Source organism: Camellia sinensis, chromosome 3, assembly GCF_055761805.1.
Source record: "Camellia sinensis isolate YWXY chromosome 3, ASM5576180v1, whole genome shotgun sequence".
Taxonomy (NCBI): domain Eukaryota; kingdom Viridiplantae; phylum Streptophyta; class Magnoliopsida; order Ericales; family Theaceae; genus Camellia; species Camellia sinensis.
Genome location: NC_138963.1, coordinates 112,522,362 through 112,536,235, shown reverse-complemented (window position 1 = coordinate 112,536,235; position 13,874 = coordinate 112,522,362). Strand labels below are relative to the sequence as shown.

The window sequence follows — 13,874 nt, the reverse complement described above, 5'->3', positions numbered from 1 at the left end:
CAAAGATAACTCGTGGAGTCATGAGAAGCTTGGCAACTATCTAATAATTTTCCATAAAACGCTTCCAATCTCATAGCAGGCTGCATATAACAGAGATGATTCTATCATCATGTTCTCTAGGCAAATTTGACAAATCATTTTACTTGCAAATCGTAGGGTCCACAGCAGTTGAACTGGCTAATAGATCATCAACTGGGAGTTGATTCTAAAGATCCTAGTAGTACAATGAAAGAATATATAGTACAAAATAACAACATTACTACATTGTTATAAACTACACATACCCCTTCTCTTAATACAATACAATCTCTTTCTCCAATTGGCAGAAGATGCATAGGATTAGGGACGTGGACAATGTGAATTTCAGGCCCCATTTGGAACAGTTTTGGAGTTCATATCTGAGCCATCTTTCTCTTTGCAGTGAAATGTGTAGTTGTATATACCTCTAGGTGATACAAAATAGCAACCATTCATCTGGCTCAGCAGAGAAGTCAGGCTCTTCAGGTTTCTGTAACTGAGGCAGGCTCATGCCTTTAATCTTTTGAACTCCTCTTCTAGTGTTTGCAGCAAACCTTGAAGCCAATATTGTGACCCCCATGTTCGGTTTTGGCTCAGAAGGATTAGAACCATCCTGCTGCTCCTCCTGGATAGTCTCACCAACTGCTCTCTCATCCAAAGCAAAGGACTCCATCGAAGTGAGATCTCTTGCCATCCTCCTCCTCTTGTAGCACTGCCAAGCCGCCTGAATAAAGCAGGCCACCCACGTCCTTCAATGGTGGGAATAGAAACGGAATGCATGCTATAGCTTCTTACTGTGGAGGCATCTAAATTGGTTGGCTACAAACTTGAGATCTTCAGCGTGAAATGCAAATGCTTCAACTTCAGCTAGTGTTCTAACAGTCCTAGTTGAAGAAGGCAAGTTCTGTGTCGATTTTGGAAGCAAAGCCCAGGCAAGTAGCTCTTCCCTACAAAAATCTCTAGGTCTCAATGTAATAGAATTGAAGAACCCAGCCCGGCCTCCATTTGTAGTAGAACTTTCCAGTCTCCCCCGGATAATAAAAAGCATCTTTGTGATGGGGTCACCCTCCCGAACAATGTAGGTACCTTCAATGCTCAATGAGGAGACCAAAAGCTCGCATATTGCATCAAGTAACTGATTATCCATCTCTGAGAAGAATGGAACCTGCCAATGCCCAAAAAATGAGTGTTATTGTGAAGAGTAAATTAAAATCTTGGCATTTTAACTTTCTAATTTATAAGGGGATAATCTCAAGCCGTGTTTGGACGCTTTTTTGTTTCCCTTTCTAAATACATACCAAAATCCATGATTCAAACATAGCGTAAAGGTTTGATATTACTTATTTATATCTCAACTTTACTATTAACCTCAAGTCAACCGATAAAGCACTTTGGATGCTAAGCACACATGTGCACACCGGAAAAAAAAAATAAAACAAAAAATAAAAAATAAAAAACAAAACACAAAACACAAAAAAACAAAACAAAACAAAACAAAGAAGAACCAAAGCTATGTTTGGAACAACATGAACCTATGAAGCATGGATACAGACACGTAACACGGCATGGACACGCAGAAACACAAATTCTCAAAAAATAGGGGACACGACACACTGGGGTCACATTCAATATATATAATTAAAATTATTTATTATATGTCATAAAATTATAATAAAAAAAATTAGAGGGCAGAGAAAATAAATAAATAAATAAACTAATCAACCAAAAAAAGAATATAACTAAATAATAAATAAAAAATATATATAAATAAATAATAAATAAACAAAAAATATATAAATAAATAATAAATATAGAGATAGCCAGATAAAAGTAAAAAAAAAACAATATAAAAAAAATATCACAGATTGAGAAAGAGAGAGTAATCAGCATATAAAAAGAAAAAGAAAAAGAAAATAGAGAGAGAGAGAGAGAGCAACTAAGAGAGAAAAAAAAAAGCGAGAGAGTGACTAAGAGAAACACAGACACACACACACAGAGAGAGAGAGAGAGAGAGAGAGAGAGAGAGAGAGAGACTTCAAACGAAAAAGAAGATTGTAAGAAGAAGAAAAAGAGAGAGCAGATCGAAAGAGTGAGCGACTGAGATACAGAGATTGAAAAGTAGAAGAAGATTAGAAGAAAAAGATCAAAAGAAGAACATACCTTCGCAAGAGCAAAGAGCAGCCAGCAGCCAATAGCCTTCTCTAAGCCTCTTCTCCACTTTTTGTTCAAAATCAAGGTTAGAGCTTGGTTAGATTTCTTCAATTTTTGTTTTTAACAAATTGACCCCCACTTGAAGTTTCAGATTTTCTATTTTTGACCCCAAGGTATCCGAAATGTGTCCATAACGTGTTTGGCTGCAAAAAAAAACAAAAAAAAACAAAAAACAAAAAAACAAAACAAAAAAGGGACACCTTCTGTGACGTGTCGGACACGTGTCGACCACATGTTCGATACTAATACATAGCCCTCGGAGAGGTATCCGTGCTTCATAGGCATGAACATTTATTTCTAGTACAAGTCACGAGGGGAGCTCATGGAGGAAGTAGCTTATGGAATTTTTGTCTTGTCTCTATGGTTGCAATTCCATTTTAACAATGCTAAGGATGCCAACTCTTCTACTAACAATTTTAGTGACACACTCACAAGTTTTTGTGGGATCAATCCTCATTTGGTGTGGGAACCCACATAAGCTTTGTGAGTGAGTAAGATTGCTAGTAGAAGAAGTGTTAGTATCCTTAACATTTCTCATTCCCTTTTGGTTAATGTCAACATTCCTCGAAATTTACCATTCTGGACAAACACATGGCAAGGGTTTCACAACATGGAATTTTAGCTCTACAAACAAAAAATATTTGACAGAAAGATACTCGTCGAACAAGGTCCAAGCAGAGATGGCATTGGATATCACGACGAAGATCCGCAGGTAAGCTATGCAGGATAGCTTCTTCATGTACTTCGAAAATACCTGAAGATACCTGAGAATCATCATTTGGAAAAATTGCTTGAGTTGATCTTCCATTCTTTTTTTTAGCTCGCTTCTCTATCCAACTTTTTGGTCTTTTTGTTTCCCTTGGAAGGAACCTCTTTTCTTTTAAGTCCGTTTGTCCTAGTAGCATTTGAATTTTTGAAATGAATTCTCGATAAACTGTCTTCAACATTTTCGAACATATCATTTATATAAGTATCTACCAAGTCATATGTTTCTTCACCTTCTGCTACTCGAGATTCAAGTTTTACCAATTCAGAGCATAACATTCTATATCGAGTCATAACTTTGAACTTTTTATCAACTTCAACATCACGTCCTTTCAAATCTTTCACATTTCCAACCTTAGCAATTTTTGTCCACCATTTTAGAATATATTTTTCTAGTAAGATCCATCACATCCAAACCTTCAGAGCATGTGTAACACCCCCAAAATAATTACTATAAACCATCCCTAAACACTAGTGCAATGTGATATAAATAAAATAAGAAGTTTTCATTAATCAGAGTTAATATACAAAAGGTGACACATGCGATATACATTCATATATCGTTCACCTTGAATCTACAGCATGTGTTACAAGAGGTAATAAGAAACGAAAGCTAAACAAATATTCATATGTCATAATGGCTTAAATCTTTCCAAGACCGTGCTTGGTTACAACAAAATGAGTCATAAGCTCAATACAAATAAACCCTAAGCTTGTGAAAAGTAAATATAAAATAAGCATGAATTGAGCCTTTAACTCTATAGTCCTCCCAAGCTAAGTCCTTGGCAGAGACATATCACCAGCACCTGAAAATGTTTTTCCTAAGTAAGGTGAGCCAAAGCCCAGTAGAGACAATCTAGCACAATATACGAATCTTAACAAAGATATAAGTATGATATGCATATACAATGCCCATTAAAAAATTATTCGTATTGTCACAAGATCATCATATGCCAAGTTTCGTATCTCAAGCCATTTTATCTTAATTCATTTCATGACAATTCAATTCACCTCATTCCATGAGTCAAGTCCATTGCTATTCAGATAACCCAACTGAGACTACAACTCAGTGGTTCTCTAACCAATACAATCATTATGCAAACATTTCAAATTTGCCATTTTACGAAAATTTCGTCCTCGAGAATCAGCACCAATGTATACACGCGCAATTTTCGAGACTTTCACCCTAGACACACAGGCCAACTTAATTTAATGAAGTCCATCCCCTTTCCTTTCACAAACATGGAGTACATCCCATTTCTCCTCCCAAACATCATACATACACAATGTATTAAAAACACAGTTATATTCAATGACAAACGATAAAAGATTAGTTTCAATTCACCTAATCCTCATGCAATTTCTACAACAATCATAGCTATCCTCCACCGATAGCCCAAAACAGATATTTCTAAACAGATATACAATCTCCAAAACAAATAAACTATCTAAATTTTCATAGGTTAGAGATAACAAGCATCAAACTCCACCATTTATATAAACATCTATCCAATTTCACATTTTCAATACTAATTACAATTATTTATACAAAATAATTAATTGAGACATTTCTGGGCAAAACTCTCCTTTACTTCCAAATCCAATCCTTGTGTCAAAATCGACAACTTTAACACAACACATCCTCATATCGACACCCCCAACCATTCTCAATACCTTTATTTGAAAACCCCTCTTTTGATTTCAAACTGAAACTTATTTACACAATCAACCCTACCTCAAAGTTAGAAGACGAGCAAAGCGAGGAGAAAACTTCAAAGACACCGAATTGTTCGGATCAAAATGGAGCTCTTGAGATGCTCTACCTCTTTCCCAAAGACACTAGGGTAGAGTAACCAATGGATCTAGGTGAAAATTAGAGAGAATGTGAGTTTTAAAGAGAGAGACTCTAGATCTAGGGTTTTGGAAAGAAAAGAGATGAAAAAGTGATGTAGAATGAGGCTACTGCGAACTGATATACGCACAGTCCACTCGAGCGCAAGAAGTGATGCTCGAGTGTCAGACACAATAAGTTGTTTCGCTTGAGCGTAGAATGCACACTCTCAGTAATTTTGCAAACAACAAAACAACGCTTGAGGGCAAGAAGGGCTGCTCGAGCTAAGTCCACTTGAGTGTAGAAAGAACCACTCAAGCGTAGAATACACTCTCCCAATAGTTTTGTAGACTCGTAAAAGTACTGAGAGTCCACAAAGCCTGCTCAAGCGCAAGAAGTGCCGCCCGAGCGAAGGAACAAAATTCTAGGCAACAAGAGTTTGGAAACTAAGCAACCAACTTGTCCCAAACGCAACCATAATAATCCAATAGCCAAATTTAAGGAGCTACAAGGGCAGCATGATGTGAACAACAATATGAAACCATGAAACCCGAGTCCATGATACAACAAGAGTCGGGTCAAAATCGGAATCGCTATAACCTCCCCATTAAGGAATTTCGTCCCTGAAATTTCAAATCAAGTTTTAAAGTTATGTTTAAACCAATTACAATAATGATCATCAATCATTTCTATCATCATGACCCATTCCCCGGTCATCCATTCTCATCAACAAGACGAACAATTTCTTAGTATTGAATATACAATTCACATTTTTTAAAACATATGCAATGTTCGCATTAAACTTGTGTTTCTAAAACATATACAACATATACAATGTTTTCATATTCTCAAAACATATACAATGCTTTCATATTTCACTAACATAATCAAAATTGCAATACATGTTTAAACATCAACAAATAAGTCCAGATACTTCTCACGGTCTTCCAACTCATGTTCCCAAGTTGCTTCCTTAACCCCGTGATGTTTCCACAATACCTTAACCAAGGGAATTGTCTTGCCTCACAAGACTTGATCCCGAGTATCCAAGACCCTTAATGGTCTCTTCTCATATGAGGCATCCTCATGTACCTCTAAGTTGGTCCAATCCAACACGTGCGATGCCGACTCATATTTTCGAAGCATGCTAATATGGAACACATCATGAACCCTAGAAAGTTGTAACGGCAAGGCCAAACGATAAGCTGCCTCTCCAATCCGCTCAAGGATCTCAAAAGGCCCAATGAATCGAGGGAATAACTTCTCACTCGTCCCAAATCTCATCAAACCTCTCCTAGGTGATATCTTCAAGAATACATGGTCTCCCACCTCAAAAGACAGAGGTCTCCTCTTACGGTCTGCATAACTTTTCTGACGACTCTAGGCAGTAACCAACCTCTTACCAATAAGTGCAACTTTATCAGTCGTTTCTCGGACTAACTCCGGACCCAACATTGGTACATCACCCACATCTACAGGAGATCTACACCATCGGCCATACAGGGCCTCAAATGGTGCCATGCCAATACTTGACTGGAAGCTATTATTATAGGTAAATTTCGCTAAGGGCAAATGCCTCTCCCACGAACCCTTAAAGTCAAGGACATAACCCTGAAGCATATCCTCAAGGATCTGAATAGTATGCTCGGACTGCCCGTCAATCTGAGGATGATATGCAGTGTTAAAATTCAATCTCGTGCCTAAGGCACTCTGTAGGCTCTGCCTAGCTGAGCCGTAAAACACGGATCTCTATTCGAAATAATTGTCACTAAGACCCCGTGCAACCTCACTATGTCCCTAATGTAAAGATCGGTAAGATAGTCTACCGAGTCACTCATACGCATAGGTATAAAGTGCGCTGACTTAGTTAACCGGTCAACTACCACCCAAATAGAATCACTACCTTGTTGAGTCCTTGGAAGGCCCACAACAAAATCCATCGTGATATGTTCCCACTTTCACTCGGCTATAGGCAAGGGTTACAACAAACCTGCTGGCCTCTGATGCTCAGCTTTCACTTACTGACAAGTAAGGTACCTTGACACAAACGCGACCACATCCTTCTTCATTCCCCTTCACCAAAACTGACAACAAAGGTCGTGATACATCTTTGTGCCTCCCGAGTGCACCGCAAGGCATGAATGATGAAACTCTCGGAGTACTTCCTGCCGGCAAGACACCGGCACGAAGAGATGATCAAGATATCTAACACTCAAGTCGGAGTACACGTTCAAGCCTCTTTCTACCTTCCCATTGGAAATCTTCTCCCGGAGGAATTCTACCTCAAGGTCACCCTTATGTGCTTCTATCACTCGATTCACAAGTGTAGGTTATGCAACTATCGAAAACAAGGCTGCAGATTCAACAGACTCACCAAGATGCAAGTCAAACTCCCCAATAGTACCCAACATCTCCCATTTTCAGCAATACAAGCCACACTACTAATAGATTTCCTACTCAAGGCATCAACCACAACATTGGACTTCCCCAGATGATAATGTAACTCAAAATCGTAATCTTTTATGAACTCCATCCACCTCCTCTGCCTCAGATTCAAGTCTTTCTGTGTAAACAGATATTTCAGACTCTTGTGATCAAAAAACACCTCAAACTTCTCACCATACAGATAATGCCTCCAAATCTTTAAGGCAAAAATCACTGCCATTAACTCTAGGTCGTGAGTAGGGTAGTTCCTCTGATGTCTTTTCAACTGCTGCGAACCATAGGCTACTACATTCCCCTTTTGCAACAAGACATAACCCAAACCATCCCGTGAGGCATCACAATACACCAAATAGCCCAAACCTCTCTCTGAAATAATCAAAACTGGAGCAGTGGTAAGTCTGACCTTAAGCTCTTGAAAAAACTTCTTACAAGTCTCACTCTACATAAACTTGATCCCTTTCCTCGTCAATCTAGTCAATGGTGAGGTTAGTTTAAAGAAATCCTTCACAAATCTACAATAGTACCCGGCCTACCCCAAAGAACTACGGATGTCGAAAGCATTCTTAGGTGGTTTCCAATCTTGCACTGCCTCTATCTTGGATGAATCTATAGTCACTCCTTCCTTGGATACCACATGGCCTAAGAACTTAACTTCTTTCAACCAGAATTCACACTTCCCAAACTTAGCATACAGTTTATGGGCTCTAAGCAACTCAAGTACCACTCGCAAGGGTTTGTTATGCTCCTCTTCAGAGGGTGAGTAAATCAGGATGTCGTCCACAAAGATAACCACAAAACGGTCTAGGAACTCACGGAAGATCCGGTTCATCAAATCCATGTACACAGCTAGTGTATTGGTTAGCCCAAAGGGCATCACTAGAAACTCGTAATGGCCATACCGCGTACGAAATGCCATCTTTGGGATATCCTCCTCATTTTCTCTCAACTGGTGATAACCCGATCTCAAGCCTATCTTAGAAAAGCAACAAGACCCCTTCAACTGATCAAACAAATCATCTATATAAGGCATTGGGTACTTGTTCTTAATAGTTACTCGATTCAACTACCGATAATCTATACAAAGTCGCAACGCACCATCTTTCTTTTTGGCAAAAAGAGTTGGTAATCCCCAAGGTGAAGTACTAGGGCAGATAAAACCCTTATCTAACAATTCCTGGAGTTGAATCTTCAACTCACTCAACTCAGGGCTCTAAGTCAATAGAGAACTCGATCTCTCGGTGAGGTGGTAAACTAGTAAGATCCTCCAAAAAAACATCTGGGTATTCACAAACTACCCTTGGCAACTCAACCTGGACTTCATCACACTCAGTACTCAAGAAGTTGGCAAGAAGGCAACTAAGCTCACTCCGCCCACGCGGATCATACACTAGTGATAAGACTTTATCGACCCGGTCCCCCAAGAAATAAAAGCAATCACCGCTCAAGGTACATACAATAACCCTCTAACGGTAGCTGTCTGTAACAACCTGATAGGATGACAACTAGTCCATACTTACTATAACGTCAAAACTAGACATATCAATCAACACAAATGCAAAAAGAAGTCAGCGACTGGCAACCTCTATGTCATAACCCCGACAACCCTGCTTCAAAATAACCTCACCAACAATAAGTGATTCTATACAGATAGGAGATGCTAACTGAGCCAACTCTAACCCCAAAACTAATGCAAATGCAGACGAAATAAATGAATGGGATGCACCCATATCAATCAACACATCAGTAACTGAATTACAAAAGAAGAAGGTATCTTCCACTATTGAAGGCGCTGGTACAAGATCTGGCGCGGTAACAGCATACACACGCCCTGTAGGTCTCTGCTCAACCTACTCACCCCTCAGAGCATAAACCTGATGCACTAATTGAGCCTAAGAGGCTCCCTAATTGGTCCTCGAGGGCTGTGCTGATTGTGTAAGCTGGTGGCTTTGTGTCTGTCTCAAACTAGACGCATCGGGTGTGCCACCCAACTAAGGAAAAAATATCTTCATGCGCTCCGCCTGCCCACATTGATAACAAGTGAGTGGCTGCCCTCTCCTTTAACTCTCTAGCTCTGAGAACGAGCCAAAGAAGATGCAAACTGTTGCCTTCCTCCTCTCTGCGGGCAAGCTGGAGACTTGTGGCCGAACTAACCACATTTGTAACAAGGGAAATCTCCCTGACCACCTCTTCTAAAACCTGAACTCGGCACTAAAAAAATAGACCTTGACTGAGCTCCCTGTGATTGCTGTGGGGTAGGACCCCTTTGTCTCTTACTGTCCCCCTGAATGTCCTGACTCCTCTTGGAGCCCCTCATCCTCTCCTCATTCATCTGTATTACGGTCTCAAGATGAGTCACCACCTCTATAAGGCATCCGTAATCTCTAATCATCAACTCGGCCACTTTGAACATTAGCCTAGTCCTCAATCTCTTCTCAAACTCCACACAACGGTGTTCCTCTGTCACCGCGAGTTTTGGTGCAAACCTCGATAAGCTAGTAAATGTGGCCTCAAACTCGGCCACCGAAGTGTTCAATTGCACAAGCTTGGAGAACTAGTCTCTCAACTTCTCCCTAACTATGAGAGGTAGAATGGAAGGCGCTAACAAAAGCCTTCCAAGTCACCCATTGTGCCTACGCGCATACTTCCACCATTAACCCGTATCTCCTTTCAACTGGAACGATGCCAAAGTCACTTGCAATTAGTCATCCTCAAATGCCGAGCATCTTGAACGTTTTCACTATCTGCTCTAGCCACTAAGCTGCCTTCAGTGGCTCCTTGGGATCACCCAAAAACTCATCCGGATTTGACCAGAAAAATTCTCACTTCAAGAAAGACGGCCCTACCTCAGGTACTTGGGCCTGTCCATAGACTCCCGCAATGCTCCATCCATTTCGTGGGCTAAGGCACCCATGCCTATTGACCAATTGGTTTGGCCACATTGGCTTGACCAACCCCTTCTTCTTGTGCCAGAATTTCATCTGATAAAGGCACCTCATGCCTCCTAGGCCTACCACGCCTACCACCACCATGTCCACGTCCTGACATCTTAATAAAGATAACAAAACAGATTAGCACATTTACAAATGTGTCAAAGTAAACTCACTCGCGTCCTAAAGCAGTGGACAACTGTAATTCACTCCACCTAAGCACATAGTCACGTAAACACATATGAATTTCCTTCCAAGATAATGACCGCCCCGCGGCGTTGCCAGAGTTTCGGTTAGAAACAACAGTGATCAAGTGCTCTTCTAACAGGACTTCTAGAAACCCGTAGACCCAATCAATATCTTAGGAATCAAATCCCATACCTATATAATCACATAAGCATGTTATCATGTAAGCACACGGTACATACTAAAATCTCTATCAAGCAAAACAAATCCATTGTGGTACTAACCACTTCCTACGTACCCAAAGTATTCAAACCCTGTACGCTTTCATACCAAGTTGTAACACCCAAAAAATAATTACAATAAACCATCCCCAAACACTAGTGCAATGTGATATAAACAAAATAAGAAGCTTTCATTAATCAGAGTTAATATACAAAATGTGACACATGCAATATACATTCATAAATCGTTCATCTCGAATCTACAGCGTGTGTTACAAGAGGTAATAAGAAATGAAAGCTAAATAGATATTCATATGCCCTAATGGCTTACATCTTTCCAAGATCGTGCTTGGTTACAACAAAATGAGTCATAAGCTCAGTACAAATAAAGCCCTGGGCTTGTGAGAAGCAAATACAAAATAAGCAGGAATTGAGCCTTCAGCTCTACAGTCCTCCCAAGCTAAGTCCTTGGTGGAGGCATATCATTAGCACCTGAAAATATTTTAAGCAAGTAGGGTGAGCCAAATCCCAGTAGAGACAATCTAGTGTAATATATGAATCTTAAAAAGATATAAGTATGACATGCATAGACAATGCCCAAAATAAAATTATTCGTATTGTCACAAGATCATCGTATGTCAAGTTTCGTATCTCAAGCCATTTTATCTTAATTCATTTCATGACAATTCATTTCACCTCAATCCATGAGTCAAGTCCATTGCTATTTAGACAACCTAACTAAGGCTACAACTTAGTAGTTCTCTAACTAATACAATCATTACACAAACACTTCAAATTTGCCATTTTATGAAAATTTGGTCTGCGAAAATCGGCACCCATGTATACACACGTGATTTTTGAGACTTTCACCCTGGACACACAAGCCAACTTAATTTAATGGAGTCTATCCCATTTATTCACCCAAACATCATACATATACAATGTATTAAAAACACAGTCATATTCAAGGACAACCAATAAAAGATTAGTTTCAATTCACCTAATCCTCGTGCAATTTCTACATCAATCATAGCTATCCTCCAGCAATAGCTCACAACAGATATTTTTAAACAGATGTACAATCTCCAAAGCAAATAAACTATCCAAATTTCCACAGGTGAGAGATGACAAGCATCCAACTCCACCATTTATATCAACATCTATCCAATTTCACATTTCCAATACTAATTACAATTATTTATACAAAATAATTAATTCAGACATTTTACGGCAAAATCTCCCATTTATTTCCAAATCCAATCCTTTTGTCAAAATCAACAAATTTAACACAACACATCCTTATATGTACACCCATAACCATTCTCAATACCTTAATTTGAAAACCCCTCTTTTGATTTCAAACCGAAACTCTAGGTTTGTTTAAAATCTTCTACATGCCAACATTATTTACACAATAAATGAATAACCAAGTTAAAATTCATAAGAGAGTGTAGAAAGTCCATACCCCAAAGTTAGAAGGCTAGCAAAGTAAGGAGAAAACTTGAAAGACGCCGAAAGAACTTTTGTTCGGATCAAAATGGAGCTCTTGAGATGCTCTACCTCTTTCCCAAAGACACTAGGGTAGAGAAATCAATGGATCTAGGTGAAAATGTAGAGAGAAGAGAAAGACTCTAAATCTAGGGTTTTGGAAAGAACAGAGATGAAAAAGTGATGTAGAATGAGGTTGCTGCGAATTGATACACACACAGTTCACTCTAGCGCAAGAAGTGACACTCGAGCGTCAGACACAATAAGTTTTTCTGCTTGAGCACAAGAAGCAACGCTCGAGCACAAAATGCACACTCCTAGCAGTTTTGCAAACAATAGACCAAAGCTCGAGCGCAAGAGGGGTCGCTCGAGTTGAGCCCACTCGAGTGTAGAAAGAACTGCTCGAGCGTAGAATACACTCTCCCAGTAATTTTGCAGACCTGCAAAAGTACTAAGAGTCCACACGTATACTTGAGCGCAAAAAATGTCGCTCGAGCGGAGGAGTAAAATTTTGGACAACAAGAGTTTGGAAACTAAGCAACCAACATGTCCCAAACGTAACCACGACAATCCAATAGCCAAATTTAAGGAGATACAAAGGAAGCATGATGTGAACAACAATATGAAACCATGAAACCCAAGTCCGTGATACAACAAGAGTCAGGTCAAAACCAGAATCGCTATAGCATGGCTGCACAATATTCCAACTGCTTCAAACTTATAACAATTGCACTAAACAATTTGATCTAAAGGGTTGCCAAAAACTTTGTAAGGTTTAGATTGACCATAAATTGCAACTATGTATTCATGTGTTGGTTGATTTTCATTCTCCTTTATATAAGCTCCTTGGTATAATTCATATTGAGCTTGAAATTCTTCAAATAGTTTTGATGTGTACACTTGCCCTGCCTGTGTCAATATTAGTGCGTTCATCTTCTTGCGAGGCAATTTTTGCCTTAAATTGTGCTCTACAGTCAACTCATTATAGAACTTATTGTCGACCTCCCTTTCAGAATGTTTAATAAATTATGCTAAGTCGAGGTTTGATTTCAAGTAATACCTTATATCAAAAATTTAAACTCTCACTTTGCTGTGTAGTTTTACTTCCAGCACAAAATGTCTATTTGACATATGGTTTTCCCCATTTCTCTCTTACCTGAAAAATAAATTCCAGCCATTCTTACCTTGAAGATCATACTTAGAAAGCATGGCATCCCAAGTACATAGAAATTCATCTTCATCATCAATATCATCAATGAATGCACAAAGATCTTTTGCAAACTTGCACCCTTGTCTGAATAAATACCACAAATGTTTCATAGCATTCTGTCGCATATGCCATATGCAAATTCGATGATATGTTTTTGGCATCACCAATGGGATAGCCTTTGCCATGGTTGGATCTTGATCAATAAAGATGGTTTTACGATTTCTTTTTTCCTAACATAGCTGTAAAGATGGTGTCAAACCATTGGAAAGAAGCATTAATTTCATCATACAAAAGTGTAGCACCAAATATAATCGTCTCCCTGTGATGATTAAAGCCAGTAAAAATTGCCAGTGGTCGGTATTATTTATTAGTTCTGTAGGTCATATCAAAGCTTAGAACATCACCAAAATGACTATAATCAATAATCATTTGTGCATCTGTCGGAACATATTAATGATTTTCTCTTCAACATCTAATTGCACTGCATAGTAAAATGAGGGATTTTCCAAGGATTGATTTATGAAATACCATAATATAGCTCCTTGTAGACGTGCCCGAACGTCCCGGCTCCG

The 13,874-nt window shown here is 39.1% G+C and overlaps 1 protein-coding gene across 1 annotated transcript; it reads right to left on the bottom strand.

The window, feature by feature from the left end:
• Window positions 1–445: 445 nt before the first annotated feature.
• LOC114292944 (cyclic nucleotide-gated ion channel 17-like) lies at window positions 446–13,487 on the bottom strand. Its single transcript, XM_082918329.1, has 4 exons — window positions 13,277–13,487; window positions 3,208–3,386; window positions 842–1,183; window positions 446–742 (listed from the first exon to the last, which is right to left on the bottom strand). Exons 1-4 carry the CDS (start codon window positions 13,485–13,487, stop codon window positions 446–448), a joined length of 1,029 nt encoding a protein of 342 aa, XP_082774455.1.
• Between the last annotated feature and the right edge of the window lie 387 nt (window positions 13,488–13,874).